Below are 27,931 nucleotides of genomic sequence, written 5' to 3'. Positions count from 1 at the left end.
CAAATACACCCAAAAGGACCCTAATTATTCGCTACGAATAACTTCACTATGGCAATAATGAACTTAAACTTAAATAAACTTAAACTTAAAATGTTTATAACAATGCCAATACAACTAAAAACTTGTATTAACTAATCCGATTGTTACACACTTTCGTTTCCCATTTGAAAAGCCTTCATCGAGCACGTGTATTCTCACATTGGTGGCACTCACCGAATGGCACTCACCTCATGCACATTCTCGATCTGAGAATTCCATACCGTAAATTCTCGCTCTTTCTCTCACACACACACACACCAATGGAAAAAACAGCTGATGCGGCTACACGCACAAACTGCATCGGATCAACAATCAAACCGCTCAAACCAGTCCCGAACGAAGTACAACAAAGATTCCCCCCCACCACCGATCGGATGATTCGGTTCGATTCAACAAGTGGGTAAGGGGAAAGCGACCTCAGCGACGGGCAGACCTTCACGAGTGGGGGGGGGGACTTCAATGGTAAACCGCGACACAACAACAAACACACACATACGCGCACGTAGAAGCGATCGATCGTAATGGTCAAAGAGATCGTGCTGGAATGAAACCGGACCGGCGCCAAGACGCGGTGAAAGATGGCTCAAGTTTATAAACAAACCCGCCCGACGGTCAGACCAGAAGAACCGGTGGTAACCCGCAAGGAGGGGGGAGGGGGTTATGCGTATGTGTGTATGTGTGTGGGCGAGGAAGTTTACGATTGCTGCTTCTTATTCTTTGAACGAACCGTCTCGCTCACACTGCCGTGCCCGAGCTTGTGGTTGAGCGCCGTGATCTCGTCACGGCCCGCAATTCCATAGCGTACCGGACGGGTGGCCAACGTTGGACTTTCCCATAGAAGCTGTTACAAACGCACCGCACAGCTGCAACTAACTCAAACGCACGTCGCCAGTCACAGTCTGCGCTGACCGATCGTCGTCACCGCACCGTGCCTGTGCCAGAAACAACTTCGTACTGCCGTGCGGCCGGACATTCTTCGGGTGCCGAACGGTACAAGGAAAAACCCCAAGTTTTTTTAAATCTTTTTCATTGGTTGGTGAGCCACGTGAGTTGCAGCGCATTCGGTGGAGTGTCTGTGTTTGGAAGTGGACGATAAAGAAAGATCCCCAAAATGCCGTACGGGGCAATAGCCTCGGTGAAGATCCCGTTCGGGTTATGGTTTGTGGTGCTGGTTGGTGGTGTGATGTGGTGTGGCGCCAACGCCCAGAACTATAACGCACCCTCGAAGGCCGTCAGTGAGCAGTTGGTTGCGGCAATTAACGATCTGGCACGGAAGCTCGGACAGCAGCTCGGCGCTTCCGGTGGTAACAGCAGCAAGACGGAACTGTTCTCACCGGTCAGCATCGGCAGCATGATGTTCTTGCTGTTGCGTGCAGCGAATCGTGACACACGGTACGAGCTGCTCAATGTACTGCAGCTCGAACAGTTCCGTGCGGCTAACAGTGGGAACATACCGAAAAACTTTGCCCGTTTGCTGAAGGAGTTCACGCACGACATCGCGGGAAGGGGAATACTGGAGGAGCTGCCGGAGTGGCACACGTCTAGCAGCTGCTACCCACGGATGGAGGGTTTCGATTATGAGGATGATGATGATGATGATAAGTGAGTACAGACGGTAGAGATTCGCTTGATTCGACGAGCTTTATTCTACGATCCGTTTCCATTGGCATAGTGTTTAATGAATCTTTTGAAAAGAGTCATTCAAATAAATCTTTAGTGATGAGTCATTCATATGAATCTTTTGAAAAGAGTCATTCAAATGAATCTGTTGGCAAAAGTCATTCATATGAATCTTTTGAAAAGACTCTTTCATATGAATCTTTTGAAAAGAGTCATTCATATGAATCTTTTGGAAAGAGTCTTTCATATGAATCTTTAGCAAGGAGTCATTCATATGAGTCTTTTGAAAAGAGTCATTCATATGAATCTTTTGAAAAGAATCATTTCTATGAATCTTTTGAAAAGAGTCATTCAAATAAATCTTTAGTGATGAGTCGTTTGTATGAATCTTTTGAAAAGAGTCATTCATATGAATCTTTTGAAAAGAGTCATTTATATGAATCTTTTGAAAAGAGTCATTTATATGAATCTTTTGAAAAAAAATCATTTATACGAATCTTTTGAAAAGAGTCTTTTATATGAATATTTTGAAAAGAGTCATTCAAATAAATCTTTAGTAATGAGTCGTTTGTATGAATCTTTTTAAAAGAATCATTTATACGAATCTTTTGAAAAGAGTCATTCATATGCATCTTTAGCAAGGAGTCATTCAAATCAAGAATCGACTCTCAAAAGATTATTGAATCATCAGAGTACTGGTGAATCGACCCTTGGAATCGTTGATGGTTTATGAATCTTTTGAATATAGAATCAGTTCAAGGGTTTATTTAGATTAATGAATCTGAATCAGATTTATTATACACAATTTTTCTTCCCTTCGCCAGATACCTTGATGAGCCGATTCAGCCCAACGTGGTGCAGCTTGCCAATGGGATATTTCTACAGCAAGGGCTGATGAACAGTACCAACTTTGTCCGACTGGCCAAAGAGTTGTACCAGGCCCAGATCGAGCAGGTTAACTTCAAGGACCAACCACATATAGCGCGCGCCACCATCAACCACTGGGTGAACGAAAGTACCCGTGGGCGCATCGAGGAGATACTGCCGGACGATCTGGACACCAGCACGCAGATGGTCATTGCCAATGCGCTCTACTTCAAGGCCACCTGGGAAACGTTCTTCAACGAGCCACAGTTCACCCGCGACCAGCCCTTCTTTCCCGACGGTGAGGACCAACCAGCCGTAATGGTGCCCACGATGTTTGCCAGCGGTTGCTTCCCGTACTACGCCTCACCCGAGCTGAACGCACGAATTATGGCCTTCCCGTACCGTAACCGTACCACGTCCATGTACATCATCCTGCCGAACGACTCGAACCGTGCCAAGGTTCGGCAGCTGCAGGCACAGCTCAGCTCTGCCGCGCTCGATCAACTGATCGGGCGCATGCGGTTGCAGAAAGCGATCGTACAGTTCCCACGGATGCACGCCACCAACACGTACGATTTGAAGCGAGCGCTGCAGCAGCTCGGTCTGCGGACACTGTTCGATCGGACGAAGAATAATCTGAAAATTGCGGCCTCGAACGGCCGCAGCGGTTCGGAAGGTCGGTCGAGAAAGCTGTACGTCAGCGAGATGGTGCACAAGATCGATCTGGACGTTAACGAACGGGGCACGGAGGGTGGCGCGGTAACGATCACCGCCATGGAACGATCCCTACCACCGGTGAACTTTCGCGCGAGGGGACCGTTTATACTTGCCATACGTCACGATCCAACGAAGATGCTGCTGTTCTATGGTGCTGTATTTGATCCTTCGTAACCACCAACCAGTCCCACCGCTACCTATTCCAAAATGCATTCTTGCCTTAGATAGTACATCCGTTGTTGGGATCGTTATATTCTCCGAGAGAACATGCATCCGTGCTTTCTCAAACAGCTGTCTATAGTATGATAAGTAAGGCAATATAGTAAAGATAAATGCTTGATATACTGCGGCTTGTCTGCTTTATTGACCACAATGTTCTTTGGTGCTGGATAAAAGCATCGGAATGACCTGCACCCAACGCATGAAGTCCCATTTCGTTCGTGACCAATAGGTTGCGAAGGTGAGAAACTGGTATGATAAAAAAAAAAACAGGAATACAAACCGACGGGGTTTTCCACACTCATTCACCCTACCGATTGGCAAACGTTCGCATCGCAATCAAGGCCGTTTTATTTGTCATCTATTAACGCGAGCTTTTTAAATGTGGAATTCAGACGTAGCAAGTTGTTTTGTTTTTTTCAACGCAACTGAACAATGTTGGAACGTTTCTTCGAATGTGTACGTCAGGATTAATTATTCAAATTGTCTAGCGTTATCCGTCTGTGACGCGCACGGGATGTTACGGACAGGTTTTAGTCACGTTGTACTTCCACACATCATCGTCATCCTGATATAACCAGATCTTGCTTTGGTGACGATGGTGACGATCCTTCCTGTTGATCAATGACCACGTGTTGTTGATAGTCACTTTAAATTATTAGAAATATGTAACTTCTCTTAATGCAGGAGAGAGCAATATGCATAAAATTAAAATACCAGCCCACTATTTATAAAATATCCAAAGGAACGTCGAGATCTTCATACAATATCCATTAAAAATTAGATTTGCGCTAGCTATCAACATAACGTCACTTTTAAACAGCACTAAAACAGTGCGGCAAAAATTCGCGCTACGCAAGAAATTCCATTGAAATAAAAAAAAAGTCCAATACTAAGACAGTCTGCATCTAATTTCATGACTTTTCAATGCAAATCGTAAGTAAATCGTAAGCTGTGGTATTAAAGCTTTATCAAGTTCTGGTAGATTCTTAAACAGCTTTTAAGCCAGTATCGTTTATCGTGAACTTTTTGTAATTCCCATAAAAATCAAACGAGGACTATTAGTTACACATTCAAGTTTAGTCAATAACTTTTATTTTAGGATTTTTATCGCTTCTAGGCTTGAACACGGTCTAAAACCTTGTGCTATGTCCATCAGTAATTTGAATTTCTATCTACTGCACCATGAATTCATGGTTTTTTTATAGCAACGTTCCAATTTTCTATAGCAAACTGGCAGCACTGGCGAAGCACGTCATTTTCCCACAACACAGCTGTCAACATTGCCTTTGACAAGTGGCGCGTAAATACCGGCGTCATCATCAAAATATATCGTAGTCCATCGCGTACCGTGAACCTTTCTCCTGTGTTTTCATGTAAAATCATGTCACAAAAATCAATTTTGTACGTATAATTTTGTTTTCAACGATTCGTCTTTACCTTATGTAACGTATTTCCATTTGTCGCAGATCTTTTTTCGCGAAGAAAGCTTCACCATCGGACGGAAGCAGCACAGTGACGAACGGATCAACGGAGAACAATAATAAATCATCAGAAAGGTGCGTATTCGGTTGTATTACCTACAGCAATGGATTGAAAATATGACCTACGGCAATGGATACTCATTTAAGTGTGTATATGTGTCTGATAGACATTCGTAGCTGTCGGGGATAGTATGCGGTTATGCAATTTTATGCATCTGGTGCCGTTGGTTCAACGGACCGTGAGTTACAGCACCGTGCACCGTTGCAACGCCGACTTGGTCACCCTTTTGCATAGCTATCGCGCATCTAACTTTCGTATACGGTCAACACTAAGCCATGTTTCTTCCTATTGTTCTATCCGACGTTCAATTACACTCCGCAGCAGCGAACCTTTGCTGGCGAGCAAACGAACCATCAGTGCGGAAGATGAGGAAGCTTCAAATTCACCCGTGAAAGTTACCAAAAAGGCAAAACGATCACGAGTCGTTTCGAGCAGCAGTGAGGACGAACAAGATCGCAAAGAACTCGTCAAAGCAAAGAGCAACAAAGACAACAAAGAGAAGAAAACTCCCTCTCCGAAAGCTGTAAAAGAAGAGTTCTGTTCTGTTAGCGTAAAAAAGGAAACGAAAATACAAACAACTCCAAAGAAGGAAACCGTTGCTGCAAAGGGGAAGAAAGGTGGCAAGAAGGCTTCACCCACAACGAAGCCAAAGTCGCCAGTTAGTGTCGTAAAGAAGGAGGAAAATGCATCACCCAACAAGGATGAATCCGCATCGAAGAAATCTGATCCACCCAAACCGGCCGCTAATGGTTCCGGAGGCACCGGTGCTGCACGATCATTTTTCTTCTCGGTCAAAAAGCAATCGGATGATTCGGAAAGTGTGAACGGAGGTGCACCGTCCAATGATGGAGCGAAGTACGATCCATCGAAGAAAAACTATCACCCATTGAAGGATGCATTCTGGAAAAAGGATGAACGGTCAGTTGGATCATTAACCATTCTCCTTTCAAACGTGTAATATGTACTAAAATCTGTGCCATTTTTTTGTCATCCCTCTCTAGTGTTCCATATCTAGCACTGGCACGTACGTTTCAAATGATCGAAGAAACGAGCGGTCGTCTCCGGATGATTGAGATCTTATCGAACTATTTCCGCTCGGTGATACTGCTCAGTCCGAAAGATTTGCTCGCCAGCGTGTATCTGTGTCTGAATCAGCTCGCTCCTCCCTACGAAGGGGTAGAGCTTGGTATAGCAGAATTTTCCCTCATGAAAGCAATTGCGCAGAGCACGGGACGTAGTTTGGCACAGATAAAGGCGGACGCACAGACAACTGGTGATTTGGGACTTGTAGCAGAACAGTCCAAGAGCAGCCAGCATCTAATGTTCCGTCCGGCGCCGCTTACGGTGGACGTCGTGTTTGGAAAGTTGCGTGATATCGCCTCGATGACGGGATCTACGTCGATGGCCAAGAAAATGGACAAAATCCAGTCAATGTTTGTCGCCTGTCGTCACTCGGAGTCACGCTACGTCATACGCTCGCTGGCGGGCAAGTTGCGCATCGGTGTAGCGGAACAGTCGCTTTTGCAAGCACTGGCTCAGGCTTGCGCACTTACACCACCGCAAGCGGAACCGGCTGTGGTAAACGCTCTCGCCGGCGAGTCCGAAACGCGTGTGAAGGCACGGGTGGAAGAGGTAGCGCTAGCATTGAAAACCGTATACTGTCAGTGTCCGAACTACAATCGAATTGTTCCGGTGCTGCTGGAGCACGGTATACTGCAGCTAAGCCAGCACTGTCCCATGCAACCGGGCACACCCCTGAAGCCCATGCTGGCCCATCCGACAAAGGGTGTGCAGGAAGTACTACAGCGATTTGACGGTATCGATTTTACCTGCGAATGGAAGTACGATGGCGAACGGGCACAAATACATCTGCTCACCGATGGAAGCGTACAAATATTCAGCAGAAACCAGGAAAACAACACGAGCAAATATCCGGACGTGATCGCACGGTTAGAGTTTACACGCACCGATCCGGTCAAGAGCGCCATCCTGGATTGTGAAGCCGTGGCTTGGGATACGGAGAAAAAGCAGATACTACCGTTCCAGGTGCTAAGCACCCGAAAGCGCAAAGATGCGAACGAGGCGGACATCAAGGTGCAGGTGTGCGTGTTTATGTTCGATCTGCTGTACCTAAACGGTGAACCGCTCGTCGAGCGACCGTTTGTCGAACGACGGGATCTGCTGTATAAACACTTTCGTGAAGTCGAAGGCCAGTGGCGCTACGCGACCCGTCTCGATACGAGCGATCTGGACGAGCTGCAGCGCTTCCTGGACGAGGCGGTCCGTGGCAACTGCGAGGGACTGATGGTGAAGACGCTGGCCCGCGAGGCTACGTACGAAATCGCGAAACGGTCCCGCAACTGGTTGAAGCTGAAGAAGGACTATCTGACCGGGGTGGGCGATTCGCTCGATTTGGTTGTAATCGGTGGATATCGCGGACGCGGAAAGCGTACCGGAACGTACGGTGGCTTTCTGCTCGCCTGCTACGACGACGAGAACGAGGAGTACCAGACGATCTGCAAGATCGGTACCGGATTTTCCGATGACGATCTGCAACGTCATACGGAATTTTTCCGCTCACACATCATACCGCAGGCCAAACCATACTACCGGCACGAGTCGAACGTCGTGCCGGACGATTGGTTCGAAGCGGTCCAAGTGTGGGAGGTACTGTGTGCCGATCTGTCCCTCAGCCCGGTACATCGGGCCGGGATCGGAATCATCGATCCGGAAAAGGGCATTTCGCTGCGGTTTCCACGGTTCATTCGCGTGCGCGAGGACAAGGGAGCGTCGGATGCGACCAACGCACGGCAGGTTTCGGATATGTATCTAAATCAAGATCAGATTAAAAATCAGACGGGTGGTGCTGCCGCACGAGACGTGGAAGAAGATTTCTATTAAAGCGTGGTTTGGACGGTGGAATCGATTGTCTTACGTTATAGTTCAATTAGAGGTCGACTAAATGAGAATCCTTTATACTACGAGATCCTTTATATGAATGAGAATCCTTTATACTACGAGATCGTCTAGTTCCATTCGTAGTCCAACTCGTTGCAGGGAATTGGAAACTATCCCGGATTCCGAAACGGAAAATTAACCTCTGACCAAATCTTCAACACGCAGCAATTCTTGGAGAAGATAACGCAGAAAGAGCTCCAATCTTTCCATCTCTGCATCGACTTCAATGAGCTTCTTTAGCAACCAAGCCAAATTTACCAGACTGGTACGAATGACAATGACTGTTAAGCGGCGTGCGAGTTGCTGACCCTGCAAAGGTAAGATCGTTGCGCTGCAAACCGTGCGGGTAACATCAATATTTCCTAGCCGTTCAGACACCGATCATTTACCTTTTCGCTAGTTGCTCTCTTCCAAATAATTTGTGGGAGCCTCCAGCCGCAGAAAGGGGTGTTGAGGTTTCTTGCGCTCCGAATATGCGAAATGAGAAAGGAGATCTGTTTCGTTTCTTTGATAGAATTCGAATGTCGCTTGGTCCAATAATATCCTCCTTTTTATACCCCTTACATCTTATGGTATTAGTAACATCCTTACGATAAGGATGAGTTATGCGTTAGTGTTCGTTACGCATGCTTATTGTACATTTACACATGATTAAATGCTATTAGTACAAGCAAGTTAAGCCTCATTTACACGTTGTGAAGGCATTATTAGTACACGCGACGTTAATAAAAAATTAGTTTGGATCCCGCACTTAACAGACATATTTTTTACTTTAAAGGCTCATGAAAACAGATACAGGCTGTACAAAAAAAAGACAAAAAGGTGAGAAATTGTGAAAAAAGATGAATCAAGGAAAAAGAGGAATATCCCCAAATACAGCACTACTACTTTTACTACGGCAAGGAGTTACTTACGATTAACCAAAACACAATCCTTCTTTATCAATAACATTAAAACATACCTGAAAAATACACACACACACAGCGCTATTTGTATCCTTTTGGACCGGTAGTTGCACTGTCAGTATCAAAACAATGTAGAGCAGCACCTTGCATCCACCGGTCGCCACCGAACACTTGCCCCTGGATCGTTCCGTCCACAACAATCACGACCCGACCGCGTGAACACGCTGCCAAAGGACTTTCAAAGGATACTGGATGGTACGTACGGCGCAAACGCACTACCACCACCACCACCCGGACGACTTTTCGCCCTTTCATTCATTGACATAACGAGCTGGATGTGGCCCACACACGCCATACCACGTTCGAACGTAGAGTGCGCTGGACGGGCCCAAATTTGTACCGCAAACCGGAGTGTGCACACCACATTTCGTGCGTGTTGTTGAGTGGCTCTGCCGGAAAGTGGACCACGGTACGGTTTGGTGCTTGCAAACACTTTTCCCCGGGGGTGCACCGTGAACGTCGTGTGTGTTTGTGTTATTTGTGCAAAAGAAAGGTGACCGCTATCACAGTTCGGTTGCCATCAATCAGTGGGTGAAAAGTGTCCATTATTTGGTTGGATCTGCTACAGGAAGTGGTGTTAAAATCAATACACGGTAAAGAGTTGGTGCTGTACACACCTACAGCTTTGCTAGCTTACTTTGCTTTCACGTCTCCAACATCTGTGCGTCCGGTCCAGCAGTGTCTTCGTGACCTTCAGAAACGTGCCTGCAGAGCGTACCTGGAAGTGGCAGTGTGTTAAACAGCAGCCAAAATAGCCGGAAAACTCAACAGTAACTCACCGTAAGTAGCAACAACAGCGGCACGTTTCCCGATGCTGCTTGTTTGACATTCGGCTTGACCTTGGCTGGCTGCACTTCAAACTCCACCAAAGCCACTGGACTGGAAGCGTAGCGTGGAGTTGTTAACTTCGCTCGATGCTTCGATTTCTACGCTAGCGTTTTGTATCGTTTGCCATGAAAGCTTCCAGAATTCTAGCACCACATGTTGGCAGCAGCACCCCAAACACATGGCTATGTGCTGACGATTACGCAACGGGTCTGCACAAAAGTGATGCAATTGTATGACAACATTGTCCGTAGGATTTTTCACAAGCCAATTGCCGTTTGTTCAATTGGCAACTACGTTCTACCGCTCTCGCTTTGGCTTAGGGCTTGGTCTACTGTTCCGCAACTGGTGTTGCTGGTGGACTGGTCTATGCACGTCGCTGACAACAGTTTAGAATTTGACGTTAAATTTACAAAACTTCAGTATGTTTTCCGTTGCATTCATCCGTTTCCTTATAAACATTTAGAAAGGAAATAAAATGTCGACCGTTTCCACAAATCCATCACAAAAATATTGCTACAATCACTCACCTTCGATATTCGAATCGATGTGCGTTTCGCAGTCGGCAACATGTGGCACATTTCGCTAGCAAAATGTTGCCCGCAACAAGATTAGACCATTGCCTTAGCAGGCTACTAGATGCATGTATGTTTGCTTTGAATTGGCTTGACTGATTTATTTTTACTTTAACACCGGGAGATTGACCGGTCCAGATGAGATTCGAACCACGATCTTCCGTGTTTTAAAAGGAAAGCATAGAACATATAACCATGAAAACTGCTCCAATTAGCAAACAGAAACAAGCCACCCGGAATAGTAACGATGAATGAACATGTGTGTTGGTTCATATCGTTATCGGTAATTTGTACGCTCTTAAAGCTACCATTGACAACGTCCACGTCCCAAAAGCGCTCAACTCGTCCACCAGAAGACCAGAAGATGGCTCTTGACTGGCTCGTACAAGTTTCGGGCACCACTAATAATCCAACGTATCCCTCCCATGGTGGTAGCCTTTACCTTGGCACTGAGCATACGTTTCGACCTGTCTCTAGCAGCAACTGGAAACCGCCGATAAACATCTACACGCGCACACTCAGAGGCAAAAAAAAGGCGAAAATAAACGGCAGTTCGTTATGCGTGGCAAATATACAGTGTCGGACGAAACAAGTGCAACTCGTACCGAACAGCGAGAAAAATCTCCATAATTTTAGCTATTTTGTAATTTGTTAAAGAAAGATTCATGTTGACACTTAATAATGTCCAAAGGATTGGGTCATTCGGGTCACCTGATATAGTGATTTTTCGAGAAACGTGATTAAAGAACGTATTACTACAGGAGAAAACTACTGAAACAGTTAACTTAAACGTGCTATATGATAAGACAAATACAAAGTAAGCTTAAAGCCATTTCTACAATGTTGAACACATTTTTTTCACGATTTTGACGACTTCGAAATGTACGACTGTAAACGAATTATGCTATATGCACAAATCTACAAAATCACGTTTGTTGACCAAATATCTGTCTGTCGACACGACAGATACAGGTCCAGCATAGTGGAGGTCGTCCTGGATCTTCAACAACCTGAGATTGTACCATTATCAACCTTTATTAATTGTAAGAAGCATTAAAAAATCCATTTATACCTTCAGTTAATCTGAAGAAAAAATTAAAATAAAATGTCCATGAATATTGGCTTATTAACAGTCAGGCGACTAATAAACGAAAAAAGGGTTTATAGTACTCCCTACGTCCGGTGTAAAAGTGATATTAGTGATAAATAGAAAATAATCATCAAATTCGTCGATGTCTCACGCTTCTTGGAGTGTGGAAAAATGGAAAGGAATGATATTTAGTGATGAATCAGAGTATTACATCTCTGCAAGTACAGCCAAACGTCGAAAGGTAGTAGAATAATTTTGACCTTTTGCACCGTTTAACCGTTTGGCCTGAGAGGTACTTGATACTTTTCTTTAAAGAGTTCAACAAATTAAACTCGTTGTAACATGTTCCATATAGTGCATGGTTCGTTGAAAAATCTGTGACTGTAATCGACAGACCATCTCAATCACCAAATTGAAATATTATTGCATACCGGTGGGACCTAGTGAATAGAATCATCGATAGGAGATATTGTTCGGGATGAGGTGAGCTTTTTGAAAGAGTCAAAGAAGCATTATTTTTTTCAAATCCACACGACTTTATTTATTTATTATAGATTACCTGCCAAGCTATTAGATGCCTCTTTCTCTATTGCTCATGTTTTCATTTTATCTTAGTTATCAATTGCTATAATCACTTGTTCCATGCTGTTGCACCATTTGCACTTGTTTTGTTCGACACTGTACACCCGGTTGTTTGCGACGTGTTGCTAGACCAAAACGTACCAAATAAGAAGGGTAGGGAATAAAGCACAACCGTTTCTACTAGCTGCTACGTTGACGATCTGGACGAGGCTACGGTGCCAGCGCAGTTCAGTAGTGAACGAACCAAAATCCGGAACGTATACAATCGTTCGATTCAGAGCTCTTCGAGAAGTTAACACTCTAAGAAGGTTATTACAAACGTGTTCTAAAGAAGCGTAACAGTAACGTTAACCGAGCATCTCATCGTGTACATGTGACAAAAACAAACACCCCTCAGGAAAGGTAAGACATTTTCGTGGTCGTGCACTTGAACATTGTCGCGTACTGCAGCTAGGGATCGTGCCAACCCGGGCTCGGGATTTAATCTGACAGCTATTTTCTATCAATGACTACTCGGATGACTTGCGATGCTTAGAACTGTGTGCAGCTCTTCACGGAATCACACCCACACACACACGTATTCCCATTTCTGTACGGAGTATTCGAGCTATTCTCGGATGCTTTTTGCGAAAGGGGGGATTGCATTGGTTGGGAAGCTAAGCCTGGTTAGCTCTGGCAGATATCTTCGTGGTGTACGGAGTCTTCCGCTGGTGCAGTGCCTAGTCAGTCGTGGCTTGTCGAGTCGGTCTCGTTGAGTGTGAGTTCACGCGTATCGCATCGACGTTCCCGGATGTGGTTTGATAGTGCAAGTTGTAACGCAAAGAGGTCCATCGTGCACTAACGCCGTACGCCATTCGACGTTGATTCCCGTGGGCTAGTGAAGGTGTAGTGGCCGGTGTAGGAAAGAAATACTGCTTTTTGCAATATTTGCTAGCGAAGGAACCAGCGTCGGAACCATCGATCGCTCAACCGTGCTAAAGCTCATCCATTTTTGGGGGTATTTTTATTTCGAAGGTAAGACATGTGGCAGGCAAATATGGGGCCGGTTGTTGGCAACCCGGAACAGGGAGTGCGTTTTTCGTGTGTTTTGTTGCCGTACGGCCCAGTCCCTACATCAGGTGAAGGTGAAATAGAAGTGAAATGAAGTGCACGGCGCCAAGTTTTCTAGGGGCAGTTTAAATCAGGGGGGTTTATTTGGGGAGAAATTGGGGCTGCATGAGAGTATTATAGATCAGAACTTTGTGAATTTTGTGAACATTGTGCAAATGATGGTTTTTGACATTAACAATTATTTTTTAATCTAAAATGAATGGCAAATATGATTTGATATATTATTATAATATATTATTGGTTTTAAACTTTGTAATCTTCAATTTATTAACACTTTCTTAAATAAGCTTTAAAATTTGTTTATAGTTTAAAAGGCTCTAAACACTTTGTTTAAAATGTACAAAAAGATTGCAATGGTATAAAAAACACAAATATTCTCCCACAAAATGCCGGTCACACACTGCACCATCTCGTGTGCATATGCCTTGACCAGTGCCCCGAAGAGTGCATTCTATTTACGGATCTGCCAAACGATTTCCACCCGATTGGATCTGATCACGATCGAATCAGCTGTTGTGTGCGACGTGACGCTGCACGGTCTTTCCTTCCGTTGGCCCGGTACATTTCAGCGGTTTCGAATGTTTTTTAATACCTCGCAGCACCTCATCCACCGCACCTGACGCATGGTTTACGTATCTTGTTTTTTTTGCCAGTGTGTTGGTGTTGCCTGCGGTAAGCTTGAATCATGCGATCCGGGAGTGATCATCTCGTGGTGGATGTCTCGTGTTCCCGATTTCACCGCTGTGCCATGTGTGCGGTACGATGAATAACACGGTGGATTTCCATCACAACCTCCGCTGCACACCGCTGAACGATTGTGTGTGTGTGTGTGTTGGTGTATCTTTGGTGTGCCACCGTTGCCGACAAGTTGTCTAGAAGGTTCGGTTGGTGTTTTCTTATTTCATGTTTCACCCTTATATCATAAGATCGTGTTATAATGCTGGGGAACAAATCTAGAAGGTAGAGAAGCTGCGTTTAAAATTGTGATGCACAACTTCAAATTTATCAGTATCTGAAGGAACAGTCCTACAAATGCAGGGGTAATATTCAACTAATTTTATTGGAATCCAGAGTTACCAAAGGATTAAATAGGCGACGGCAAACCTTCTTGGCTTGGAGCTTAAAAAGGGAAAAAACCAAGTTGGTGGTGACACCGCCAGTGGCCCTGCCAGTGGTTTCCCAAAAATCCTTAAGCAGGAGTGAGGAACAGATAAGTGACCGCACCTTCGAAGTTGTCCAAAATTTCGTCTAATTTAGGTCAAAAGTCAGCACCGACATAAACAATTGATATTGAGAGACGCGGGTGATGGCTGTCAACCGGTCTTTCTACAGTTCGCGGAAGTTTCTCTGTTCAAAACACATATCGCCACGAACGAAGGTGACGCCAACTTCCAACACTCACAGACGCTCCTGAGACATGGACTTTGTCCGCATCTGACGAAACCCACTTAGATTTGAGAGGAAGATGCTCAGGCCTCGTAAGTCTATAAGGATAATGGAAGAATCGCTACAATGAAGATCTCTACGAGCAGTACGACGAAACCATGGTTGTACAGTGAATAAGACTCGCCAGGCTCCAGTGGGTTAGCCATGTTATGAGAATGACACCGAACGACCTAGCCAGTAAAGTCTTTTTAGGTCGTCCAAATGGACAGAGGGAGCGTGGTGGGTCCAAATTGAGATGGAGTGATGGCGTTGATGCGTCCGCCAGAATGTCCGACCGTGAGCGGCTCAGAGGACTCCTGCTTCAGGCCAAGACCGCCAAGTGGTTGTAGCGTGTGATAAGGAAGTAAGTAAATCTAGGGATCATGTGCAAGAAGACTAACTTTGGCTAGCTGAACGGCACTCCAAACAAATGTACATAGCAGGTGCAACATTGAATCAGACAGTAGCAACAAAGAAGTATTAGAAACTTCCCTTTTGACGATTGCGCTCATGCTACAATTGTGCCTTGGAAGTGTCTCAAAGCATCATCTAAGCATTAGACCAATATTACACAAGGCATTAAACGATATCTTATTGAAGCTTGACTTGCCGCTTCTTTACGACCTTGGTCAATAAAAGGGATCCCGCGGCCGGTCTATTGCCTCACTTGACGGTGTTGATAAGCCGAGCGTGTGGATTAATCGGTAGCCAACCGGTGTGTGGCGCACTCTGAAGGGGAATCCGGCAATAAGTAACGTGCGCTGATAAGCACGGGGCGATTCCCTTCGGTCTTCCAATGACGTCGAAACGCACGCACGGACGGCATTCGGTCTACGTGTCTTTGGTCAGATGATCCGTTGCATCTCGTTAGAAAGTGATTAAATGAAAGGTCACCCAAGCCGGGGGGGGATAGTTGGAACACAGTACCGACACCCGAGACACCAGTGACACAACACACTTTTTGTGGATGAGATAAGAATTCAGAACGGTGCTATAAATAGAACAAAAGTAGTGCATTATACAGATTAATGGCTGATGAACACGCTACCAGCTACCAGTTAGTCAGTCCGTTGTTGTCTGTTTTCACCACAAAAACATATTCCACGATGTAGTTTAATTGATTGACCCATCTACCATGTGCCATGCTCCGTACGTACATCACACCAGAAGGTGCGACTGATAACAGGTCTCGCGCGCGCTTCACCGTTTCTTTTCTGTCCGTTGCCGCATAAATAAAACATTTGTTGATATCGAAGCCAAACAGCCGGTTTTGATGACGAACACTCCCCGGTGGCCAGACACGAGCTGGCACACGCGTGTTTATCGTAACCGCAGCGCAAGTACGGATCACGCACTGATCACGCGTCGGCAAAGCGATCACCTTCGAAACCGTCACCTTCTGGCGGCATGGGGATTGAACCACCATTTCCGTTCGTTCGTGCACGTTCGCTTGTTGCGGTACGGTACAATGTGCAATACGCCGGGGTTGTGCAAAAGGCCAACAGTCGACAATATGTTTGGTTACTCATCACTTAGTGAGACAACGGTGAAGAGGTGTGAGGTTTAGTAGAGGCTCCGCCATATTGCATTTCAATGTAGAATATTTTGAAGCATATTCTGTGCATGGAATACTGTAATATGAAAATGACTACACTAAAAACTAATTCTCGAGAGATCGACCTCCAAGAAGCTATTGATATTAAACGACATCTTGTATTCTAAATGAATATTTGGAGGTTAATTGTTTAATGAACCTTTGCAATCTACAAAGGTTCTCACCATGTTAATGTAGCGTTCCACCACTGTACCATATGGTGGTTTGTGATAAAAATAGCTAGCGCCATCACAACAATCACGCAACAAACCCTTTTCATAGTATCCCCGCCATGGGCGGTTAAGTAGACATGGAGCATGACGTCGTTGCCGGTGGTCGAAGATCTTCTCGCACAACACAAAACGTCGGAAGTAGTCGCAACCAGCAGATGATCTACATCAAGGGCGCTGTCGCATCCTCTGCCCGGGTCTATAACCGCGAAAGTCCTTCCGCAGAGAAAGGATCGTGCTGACACTCCGATCAGCAGCTGAGTATACCCGGGTGGACGGAGATCATCCCACCGCCCACCATCGTGTGGTTGCATGATTTTCTCCGCCGATATTTATTAATATTTCCCCACGTATATTCTTTCACTTTAAACAGCACAGAATGTACTTCCTCGATGCTTCAAGGTTGCCTGTTTTGAGGTCAGGACGCTTATTCAAAGATCTTGTTTATACACGTACATTGTGGCGCATTCGATTCGCAACGATATGAAAGCAAGATAATTTAACGAATGACAAAAGTGAACAGCTTTTGTTTTGTTTTGCTTTTTTTTTGTACTCATTCTTCCCATGTTCATCGTGCGAACAGCAACAATCAACGCTTCGGTTGGACTTAGATAAGGATCGCTTATTTGCTGGTGGTATATTGGGGAGATAGTTTTGTTTTCGTACGTTTATCGCTTGGTCAGGACGCAAAAAATGAGATAATTGTATTGACAACCAGTAAACAGCTTCACGTCGTTGTGGGACTTTTTGTTTTGAGTTTGTGCAGGGTAATGTAAGGCATTGGGTACTTTAAGGCGTTATCTTGGAGAGTACTACGCAGGTGACGATGAAGTTTAAGACATTAAGTTGGAAGTTCTCCAACGTTGCCTGCCCAGTGTAGACTTGACTGAAGTATGAGGTAACATCACCTCAGACACTTGCGTGGCGTAAATCATGCCATGGGCAGCTGTCCGGTTAGTTGGTTCCGGTGTACATTGGTACAAACCTAATAATGAACCTCAACCCTCTGGCCTCAATTCGTATTTACAACAGCCTTATGTACCTTCCTCGTGTGCAGACGGTACACGCGCGCTCCTGGTGACTCTCTGCATCACGAACTCGTGTGATGATCATCGACGAATCGATTCGCTACCGAATGCCCTGATTGCAGATAGCTTAACACCTGATAACCCGCGCGGGAGGTTCTAATTGCTAGCTGCACCCAGAAAAAAAATCAGTCCCATCAAGTGCCGTCGGATGAACATGCGGCAGGAGGTGGTTTTATTGGTAATATTCTGGCTGGGCAATAAAATCGATGTACAAGTGGTTGGCAAACAACGCATCCGGGCCCTGTGCACTAACAGGGTCAGGTCGGTGTGCCATACAGGTGATAATAGGATGGGTGATAAAGGTCTGATCGAAGAAGCACGCTGCGAATGGATGATTTGATGGTGTGAGATCAGAAGTACCTGATGCGAATGCACTCTTAATTACATCTGTTAGTTTTGTTTTTCTTCTCGTCTACTGACATCCAAGATGCCACTGAGATGACCTGCCCGTTTGACACCAATCAGATTTGTAGACTAGCCTATCCTCCGGCTTGGACTAAATTGACTCTAATTGGATGGCATCGTCTGAGCTTTGGATTGCTCCGAAAGGCTTAGACGGCTTGGGACCATGGACTTCCCGCGGACAGAGTAGCGTCGGCAGTTATTGGCGCCAGAGGTGGGGATAGTTGTGCTGGTGGATAGGAATTCCTTCTGGCACGTTAGTGTGTCACCAACAGCCGGACATTGGCATTGATGACGGTGCGTGATGGAAGCTAAAAGGCGGAAACCTTCGGTTCGCTAATTCGAAGTCGTAAACAAAGTGTTGATTATGGGCGATCACACCGTTGGACAACAGTTTGTTGTTTTACGGTGCTGACATTTAAAGGCCGCTACCAACAAAAGCAGATACTGCAGCTTAGCAACTCTGGGGAAACGGTCGTAATCTCCAGTTTTGTGTTCAGTGCTGCTTGAACGTTCATCTAAGCAGGCGTCGACGGCTTCCGATATCTGGCGAGCAGAGGCACAATCAGCTGTGCCGTTGGATGTGGAAGAAAGTGGGGAACCAACTTCCTACCCACACTGCCTTCCACTTCCGCCGTGCGGAATTGGAACCGCTTTTGCACAGTATAGGTGAGGTAGAAGTAGACCTCGAAGACTTTGACCTCTACCGCAAGTTTGTCGCCGTCGGTTTTGGGGCGCATGTATCTTCTTGCTCCAACTAGAGCGCATCACACACAACCTCACATAGCATACACCGGGCGCTCTTGTTGTTTTCCACCCCGCCGTGGCAAATCCAAAACAAGCACACACACACACACGCACACTCCCACACTTACCCCTCCATGCTTCATGGTGTGGCCCTTTGCCGTACCCACAACTTCGCTGATCACTCGCTCGCTGCATGATCAGGGGATTCAAGGCGCGCGTGCGCGTGCCCCCGTATGTGTGTGTGTGTGCGCGCGTATATGTTGACATCGGTGGCGGTTATGACGGTACAAACAAAGCGAACGACTCCAACCACCAATAAAAGCCGAGGTGTGCTAGAGCACCGCTAGACTATCGGAATGCCCATCTGTCTGAAGAACAATTCCTGTCCGTTAAGGGCAGCATAATTATGCTCCACTTACCGATGCTTCTGAAGAAATTCTAATGCGCATTTATGCTCGGGACAACGAAACCGAAAGGGTTTCCCATCGGTATAGATAAAGCGACCGTGAGAAGTTGCGCGCGACAGAGAAAGAAAGCGCACGAGAGAGAGAGGGAAAGAATGAGCGATGGCTGAAGGAGAAAACCAAAAACCGCATAAACGCAGGCGCACACGCACACAGCTGCACAAAACCACGATACCGGTTTCCCGCGTGCCGTGTAGTGGTGGTGTAGCGACACGCATGCACACCGCTGCATCACGTTTGCATGTGTGTGCGGCCCGTCAGGGCAAGTAAAAATATCATTATTTTATGAAAAACACACCCCAACTCAACACCCCCTTGTGCGGAACGGGGACGGGTGTGCACGGAGGGTTGCGTTTTACACACATCGGCGGTACCATCGTAGCAGGCACGGTTGCACAGCGCTGGTCATTCGTTCGACGGCAAGCATCGAGTTAAGTCGCCCGTTTTGTAATTTCCCGGTCCGGATTTGTATATTTTTTTTTTTTCGTCCCCATCCGCTTCACGACCTGGGAAGCCATTGCGCGTGCAGTAAAATCGTGTTCGTTCGTGCGTGTTTTCTTTCTCTGCTAAATCGCTCTTTATCGAGGAAAAACTATCGGTAGCGGTGAAATGCTGGCAAAACAGTTTGCATAGTTTCACGTGCGAGGCAAGCAAAAACGAAAAGGAAAACGGTGAAAAAGAGAAGGTTTTTTTAAGGAGAAAACAACAAGCAACAAAACAGAAAGTGATTAAACAAAGGGAAGACAGTTGTGCCTAAAGTTTAAAAAAAAAAACAAAACGAGACAATCCCTTAAAAGAAAACAAAGTTTGCAAATACGCAAAAGATAGGGGGAGAAAAAAACATAAACATACATAATTGTGTGTGCGCGCGCGCGCGTGTTACTGTGTATGTGTGTTTTCATAAAAAAACGTTCGTGCGTGTGTGTGTTGTCTGAACTGTGACGAATTTTCGTAAAGCCTATCGCAAAGAGTCGCCTCAAGGACAATCGGAACATACCGAAGGAACGTGAAGCTGTGCTTGGCAAAACATCTCGCAAATCGAACGAATTATTGAAGACCGAAAGGCATTTAAACCGTGTGCTGTTTGATAGTGGTAAACCGAGTGAAAAACAAAGGAAAAACATAAGACGTCTCAACTGTAATACCGTACAGTATGGCGGTACAGGTGGATAGTTTGTTACTGTCAGATATTGGGTAATTATTTCCACGGTTATTTTCACTTTTCCTTCTAAACGGGTTGTTTTTTGAAACCAAAAAAAAGCAAGGTCCCATTGTATAATGACATAACATGTCATCTCACTCACCGGTAAATTGAATGGGGTGATCTATAGCGCGATCGTAACACCCCACCCCCTTCGAGGGTGGTTCGCTATGGGGTGTGCGAATTGGGGCCGCCTTTCGGTTTTTTTTTTGTTTATAAATACGGTTTGTGTGCATTTTGTGTGCTTTGACAAAACAAACACAGCCCCTTTGGTTCCGCTCTTTCCCCTACTAGCCCAATGATTGCTACCCTGTCTGCGATGGTTTAGATTCTTCCTGTCTTCTCATTTGAGATCTTGTTCTGAGCCACGCCGCTGCGAATTGCGTTGTAATGCGGTGTTAAGCCGAAGATGAGCCGTTTTTTTTACGATTGTTCTATGCTACGCAGTGGTTGTGGCCTCGTTCCCGTTTGTTCGATGGCAGTGAATTAGGAAGATAGGGAAGGATATTGACCTCGATTTACGGGGAATTAAATTAAAGCTTCGGGATGGTTTAAATTTTCCCAGTTTTCAGAGTTTTACAAAATATTTTCCTCCCGCATCCTCCCGTTAAAAAAACAATTGAGCCTTAGTTCAAGAGTTGTATGTAGAATAAATCTGTATTTTTTCGATATAATTTTAAAAATCACAATTCACCTGAATTAAACTAAGCAAGAAGTCCAGAAGAGGCTTGTTTCTATATCCTTCCAACGACACTTTGGGTCGTGAAAGTCAGTTCGACGCGTATTTACACCAAACCCTTGCTCCAAAAGCTTCCGCTCGCACCAACAAGGCCGTGAAGTGCACAAACGGTCCGTGAAGCAACTGTAAACAGTCGGTTGTTGCTTCCTGCAATGTTCTAGCGTTCTAAGGTGGAGAGATCATAGAACCGGTTTTCCCTAGCATAAAGCCGCGCGACAAAGGAAGCAAATAGCGTGCACTGGCGTCGCAAAGCTGGTCGCAAACGCCAAATCCTTCTTCGTGGAATCGATCACAAAGAACGTTTGCAGCATGATATTCTTACTGAATTTGTGTGTTTCGTTTTGTTCCGCAATCAAACGTCTCGCTTGGCATTGATTTTATTCGCAGCGAAGAATTATTTTAACTTTAACACACCCGTTGAAGCATAATTATTTGTGCTCTTGGACTGTCCTTGGGTTGGGGTTCCAGCTAATTAAAATGCTTTTAGTTCACCAACTCAATACGGTTGTGCATTTAAAAGGGATGACATTGCTGGAATTTATTCACCAGCAGGGTGGTTGTAATTGAACTTTTATTTAACGTGCCAACGTGAAAAAGGTTTCGTTACGGCATTTGGAATTGAATTGGTCTGTCAACAAAAAAAAAAACACTACGTTGAACTTTGTGCACGCTTCAAAACAACAGATTATGGCTTTGGGATTGGTGTTTTGGACTGATGCGCCTGGAGGTATGCAATTGGTAGATGTTTAACCGTTTGCCTATCGGCGAGGGATTGTACTTTTTCATGTTGTTTTCTCTGATTTAAAGACTAAAATGTAAATATTTTCACCGACAATCTCTGAAAAGCCAGGGAAAAGCCTTCTGTACCATGCAGATTGCATACTTTCAGGCTCTTTCGAATCCTGGACTAAATTGCCGGTGGATTAAGCAGTCAAGGTAGACACTTTGGCTGCTTTTTTTTACTTTTTCGTCCACAATTTTCCGTTTCGTTTAGGCTGAGATGTATTTATTTTGCGCACAATATTGTTAAAGAAGAATCACTGATGGTTAATTATTGACGGTTAGAACTTGTTTCGAAGATGCCCTTGAATTAGTTGAGATCAATGGAAGTACTCTAAACTTAAGTGCCTAAAGTACTCTAAATGCTTCAATATATAATGCTAAAAACACCGATTTCCTCTCGTACCTAGTAGCATAAGCGAGAAACCCCAGTTATCTCACCTCATGATCACTTTTGCTAAACGTTTACATTGTTCAACAGTAATTGCGATCACAATGTAACGGTCAGGGCAACGGCAATTTATTTGCAATACCGGTTAATAACCAGCCCGGAGCATCTCCACAATCGCTCATCAAGCAGCCTCGCAAATGGGAAAATCAAACCCAACCCACGATTGACGGCATGCATTCTTAACTGGCCATCAACGCACCGCAATTGACCTCGTCAAATCGGTCTCCGATAAGTAAGGGAGTGAGCGTGTAGTGAGTACCCCACACCGAGGGGGCAAGCTTGTACCGGGCTGTCTTATCGCTTCGTTCCCTTACCGATCATCGGCCACCGGTGGGGTACTTTGTTTTGTAAATACGCAAACCCCCTTACAGTACAACACAGGGCCGGATTGAAGGGACGAAACACGTACCAACCGAACGCGCACCCCCCCCACATGTGGTCTGGTTTACCGAGCGGACACTAGCAGCATGGTGAACTAGATTTCTAAAATTAGCCGACCCGCCAGATTTCACCTCTCGATCGACCGACGCCACCATTCTCGCATGTTTTTGTTATTGTGATGATGCTCCGACCGGGTTCAAGCAGCGGCAGGTTCGTTCGGATTTGCCTGGTTTTTTTGCTGCACGTGACCTTCTCGGTGTTTGCATTTGCAGCGTTATCAAACAAAACCCCCATTTTACCTCCTACCGTATATATGTGTTTGTGTGTTGGGGGTAGCAGTGAGTGCTTTGCACTCCAAGGATCGCCACGCTTCCGCGTGGATTATGCTCCTCGATCTCGATCATTTCCGGTCGTGTGCGCACACAAGTGACGACTGACAGCTCGTGTCGGCCATTTTGGCCGATGTGCTAGACTGGACGGGTTTGTCAGTTGCCGTAACTCGCCCGGTAACGTTAATGTGCTATTCCCTTCTTTGCATAACGAGCTTTCGGTATGGAACGGGATAAACTTTACGTAATGTCGCTGGAAACCTCGGCAACGTGGGGCTTGACAGCCTTGTACACGGACACGTGGACCCCGTTGAGATGCCTTTGGAGATGTTTCTCTCCCTCCAAGTCGCGTGGAATCGATTGATGGAAGGAATGCAAGTTGACTCGCTTGCCATGCAAACTGTTTCCGCAAGCACAAGTTATCGCTGTTTGCTGATGGAGCGCAAAGCAAATGCATCAGACTGGCAATAAGCGGACAGAGACAGCCCGGCATGTGCGTTGTTATGCAGTGAAAACCTCCATACAAACCTTAAACAAGTGCCATTTTCTCAGCTTGCTAAACAAACGTTAAAACAGTTTATTGTTTGCCCCGCGACATTGAGGCACCCAATGACCCTTCGTTTGAAAAATATACACTCAACAACAAACAAAGGCGAGACACACATGATGATTCTGCTGGGGGTGTTGCTTATCGTTCCAGACTTGATCACGTCTTAGTAAAAGTTCCTCTTCATTTCTGCTTATCTAATCAAGCTCACGCTAGAGCCGTGATTGAGCATTTAAGGAAAACAACCCACACACACACAATATTCTCCACACTATGGGTAGAATGCATTACGTTGCCTTTGCCGTTTGCATTGCTTTCTGCCCTCGAAAGGGCAATAGACTCGCCCCGGGTTGTTTTTTGTTTCCGCTTCCCATTTCCCGCGCCTAAGGGTCGTTGTCCTCATCTGCGGTCTGGTGCGTTGATTGGACCTGACAGGTTGATCCGTGTGCTGGCGGGATGCTTATTAAATTTCCATCGCAGCGATGAAATGGATCGAGTAATTTGATACAGAAATTCCAGCAAACCTATCCACCTTGAAGACGCTGAATCTGAAGGTGTTTTTCAGGTTTAACTGAGCTGTGGACGATAAATATTTATGTTGTAATGCTTAATTTCTTATCCCCACTGCTGCCCAGACTGAGGCATTGCATCAGTTTGATAAAATCGCCCTTCGTCATGGAGGCGCCTGGTGATTAATAAAATGTTGAAGCTTCAAAAATCTCACACAACGGTTGCAGGGTTTGCCATACTGTGTTGCCATACGTGATGACTATTAAATGGTTGAATACACAACAATTCCCCGCAGTATGCCATACTCAATATATGGTGAATTCGCAATAAGTGAGGTTTTGAAAACTGACAGTTCAAAGATAATTTAAGGAATTCTGCAAACGGCAGTTCGCAATACATGGAAACGCAATAACAAAATAGAAAAAACGGGAAACTTGTTAGTTAATTGGATAGAAAATATAATAACTACAAGAATGCCTCGTAGTTTAACGCAATATAGTTGCGATTTTTTTCGGAGCCCTTATACAAGTTTATATTCCAACTCTTCAATAAGATGTATAAATAAATAGTCAAAGGAAATTCGATACACAGTCTTCACCCGAGTGACTCTAATCCCAAAATTTTGACAATTCGTGTAGTTTTGTATGTGGAAATACTTTTTTTTATTTGTCAAATTATAAGTTTTCCCAAAAATATATTATCTTTTTATATTAAAAACATTAAGTTTGGTAAAAATTTACTCTAATTGTCGACGTAATCTTTAAAATATCAATCAATAATGTGCCTCGTAACGTGACAAGAAGAAATCGATCGCCGAATACTAAATATAAACGATATTATAGAGGGAATTCGAGTTACGCGAAAGACTTACAGTCTTTTCCCGAATTACGGAAAGAATGCGTATAACTAAAATTCCCTTTATATCATCGTTTATATTGTGTTTTGAGAGATTGAATACATATTTACATACATATTTTAGGCCATTGTATTCATTGTGCTGTGTAGCTTGAACATTTAAATAAGACTGTCTATAGCTTTGCTGTTTAACGTTACAATAAAGTTTGATTTATCTGCGTTAGAATTAAAGAGTAAGTTAGCTTTTACATATACACATCATCTGAATTTAAAAATAAATTATTTACTTTACATTGAACTTTTTCCTTAAAAAAACGGTTGACAAACCCTGCTGTAATATGTAAGAACTTCACAACAATTTTGTGTAACATTTACTACACGAGCTTTTTCGTCCTGTTTCGTAACAGCCCATTCCCTTCAATGCCATTCCACTGCAACAATGTGCAGGACATGTGCGTCAGAAAACATCAACCAACAGCGGCCCCGGGTTAGGTAATGGTCGATGTTGCTTGTACCGTGAAACAAATCGCACCATTTCCACACAACAGTGTTCGTGGCACAGGTTTTTTTTTTTTCGTGTTACACTCATTACACACCAACGGCGAGGGCGAGTGCCATGCCTGTCTAATAATAAACTTGCCAAGAAACAAATGCTTAGCTTGATTTGGTGGGTGTTGGATGCTGCTCCGTGTACAGTTTGGCATGTTTTTCTTCGGGGGTTTGTTGAGCATGCTACTACAAACACCGAAAGAGCGCGATGTTTACATCTGCTCCGGGACGGTCTCTCGGTGAAGATGGTAGCGAACGTTCACCGCCATCTTTGCCTCCACATATTGCTGGATAATCTGCTGTAGAAGAGACTATTCGTCTTCACTTTTCGCCTGGGATCAATAAACTTTTGACGGATGAGGAAGTGACTTTCCATTTCGAGGTTTGTTTCAATGGGAATCGCACCGTCTGACGCCACTGTACTACCGCAACTTAGTAACACCGCGCGGTGTCTTGGTGGTTGTGTGATGGTGGCAACGCCTACTGACAGCTGTCAAACTGCTCGGTCATGTGAGTACCCCCGACATACGTAGTGAGAGCCTTGTGATATCGCTCTTAGTACGTGTTTGCGATTTGGTACTGCTCTCCCAGCAGCGTGGGGTTCGCAATAGCGACAAGGTCTTTGAAGGTCATGACAGTGATCGGCTGCAACCATTACTCAATCGCACCGAGAGTAAAGCAAAAGTGGCCACAAAAGGAAACAATTCGTTCGGCTGTCAGGACGTTAGTTGTGTGTTTTGCTTCCAGATAAAACAAAACAACGCACAGTGCTTGAAGACACTGATCGTAAGCGTTCTTTAATAACATCTCGCTCTCTGTTGCTTGTCTTCTTTCCCGCAGCCGTTCCATATCGTTGGACACCGCGACACGCCTCAGAAACGCCGCCATGAGCAAGCTTATCCGCCAGGTGTCGATCGAAACACCGGCACCGAAGCTGAAGGACTGCGTGCTGAACCTGGTCGTGCCGGTACCGGACACACCGGCCCAGGGTGCCCGCATTCTGGTCGTGTATGCGGGTGCCTGCTACCGCAAGAACCAATCCACATCGATCTCCTCCATCAGCAGTCAGCTGTCGGACACCGGGGACATCACGACGTCGCTTCATCTGCTCGCAAAGCAGATGCAGAGCGGCAGCTTCACCAGCATCAGTGAGGAGGGTCCGGACAGTGCGCCGCCCCAGCACCATCAAACCTCGGTGGCCATCCAGCACAACCCGCAGGCACACCAGGGCGTACGGGACGGGGCCCTGTTTCCCGGGTTTGAGGTGGCCGGTGTTATCGAGTCCCTCGGCATCGAACTGAAACCAGACTGTGGGTTTAAGGTGGGCCAACGTGTCATTCTGTACCCGTACGAGGGCGTACCGCACGGGTACTCCGAGCTGATGGTGGTACCGGACCTGAAGTATCTGATACCGATACCGGACGAGCTGTCGCTAAGTGTTGCCGCCACACTGCCGACCGGTGCCCTGCTGGCGCAGAGTGCCATCATTGCCGCGCACAAGATCGTAGACGAGCTGCTCAAAACGCGGCCGGGCGAGAAGGTGAAGATGCTGATCGTCGGTACCGGTGGATTGGCACTGTGGGCGGTGCGCATTGCCGCACAGCACTTCTACACACCGGCCACCAAGGATAAGATACAGATCACTGTGGCGAGCCTGCGGGATGAAGGGTTCCTGGTGGCGAAGAAGTGTGAACGGTAGGTGATCGCTCCGCCCTCTTCCACGTGTTCGTCAGCGATGGCATGAGACTAATTGGTAATCATTTCCCTTTATTTTGTTCCTCTCGTTGCACCTCCAAACAGGGTAAACATTGTCCAGTGGAATGAAGATCTGTACGAGAAGCAGCTGATCGAACGCACGCACGACGCCTGCGACGGTTTGGTGGACATCGTGATCGACTTTGGTACGACATCGCGCAGCTTGCACCGGTCGATGCAGTGCCTGACGAAGGGTGGCCACATCTTCATCAGCGACGAGGTGGCGGAAAAGTTGCTGCCCAAGTTTAGCAAGCGTGCCGAGGAGCGGGGCCAAACGATCGAAGCCGTACCGACCGGTACGATCGAGCAGCTGCATCAGCTGGTGAAGCTAGTTTCTTCCAACGAGGTACGGTCGCGTGCGTTGCACGGTTTGAGGCGGAACCCGTCCAGTAACGCGTGTCTGCAAATTTTCCAATTTTAGATTGAACCACCGCCACACTCAGTATTTCCCTCGGATCAGGCCGCCGATGTGGTGCGCAAGCTGGCCAGCTCGGAGATTCCCGGACGTGCCATCCTGAAATTCCATGATATCGAGTAAGCCATCCCCCACATCCTCACTGCTGGGGATCACCACATCACCGAGCATATAAGAGTTTCCAACGAAAACAAAAAGCAACCAAAACCACGCTCTTCAAAGAAGGGATCCCGGGCCCGATCGGATTGTTTCTATACCTTCCCACGCTCGTCCGTTTCGTCGTAATATCCTTCTTACTCTCATATCTTCCGCCATGGATGTATCTTTTAGTTATGTAAGCCAAAAACAAACAAAAAA

At 45.7% G+C, this 27,931-nt stretch overlaps 3 protein-coding genes across 3 annotated transcripts; all 3 read left to right on the top strand.

The window, feature by feature from the left end:
• The first annotated feature begins 1,147 nt into the window (after window positions 1-1,147).
• Window positions 1,148-3,417, top strand: LOC128713807 (serine protease inhibitor 28Dc-like). The gene is made up of 2 exons (XM_053808675.1): window positions 1,148-1,641; window positions 2,484-3,417. The coding sequence occupies exons 1-2, from the start codon at window positions 1,151-1,153 to the stop codon at window positions 3,415-3,417; spliced, it is 1,425 nt and encodes a 474-aa protein (XP_053664650.1). The 5' UTR covers window positions 1,148-1,150.
• A 1,720-nt stretch (window positions 3,418-5,137) lies between these two features.
• LOC128710961 (DNA ligase 1) lies at window positions 5,138-7,908 on the top strand. The gene is made up of 2 exons (XM_053805825.1): window positions 5,138-5,925; window positions 6,009-7,908. Exons 1-2 carry the CDS (start codon window positions 5,138-5,140, stop codon window positions 7,906-7,908), a joined length of 2,688 nt encoding a protein of 895 aa, XP_053661800.1.
• Window positions 7,909-26,290: 18,382 nt separating this feature from the next.
• LOC128716060 (uncharacterized) lies at window positions 26,291-27,697 on the top strand. The gene is made up of 4 exons (XM_053810983.1): window positions 26,291-26,515; window positions 26,624-27,099; window positions 27,205-27,505; window positions 27,581-27,697. Exons 1-4 carry the CDS (start codon window positions 26,291-26,293, stop codon window positions 27,695-27,697), a joined length of 1,119 nt encoding a protein of 372 aa, XP_053666958.1.
• The last annotated feature ends 234 nt before the right edge of the window (window positions 27,698-27,931 follow it).

The sequence above is a fragment of the Anopheles marshallii genome, chromosome 3 (genome assembly GCF_943734725.1).
Source record: "Anopheles marshallii chromosome 3, idAnoMarsDA_429_01, whole genome shotgun sequence".
Classification (NCBI taxonomy): domain Eukaryota; kingdom Metazoa; phylum Arthropoda; class Insecta; order Diptera; family Culicidae; genus Anopheles; species Anopheles marshallii.
The sequence above is the reverse complement of the archived record's forward strand: the minus strand, read 5'-3'. Positions and strand labels throughout refer to the sequence as shown.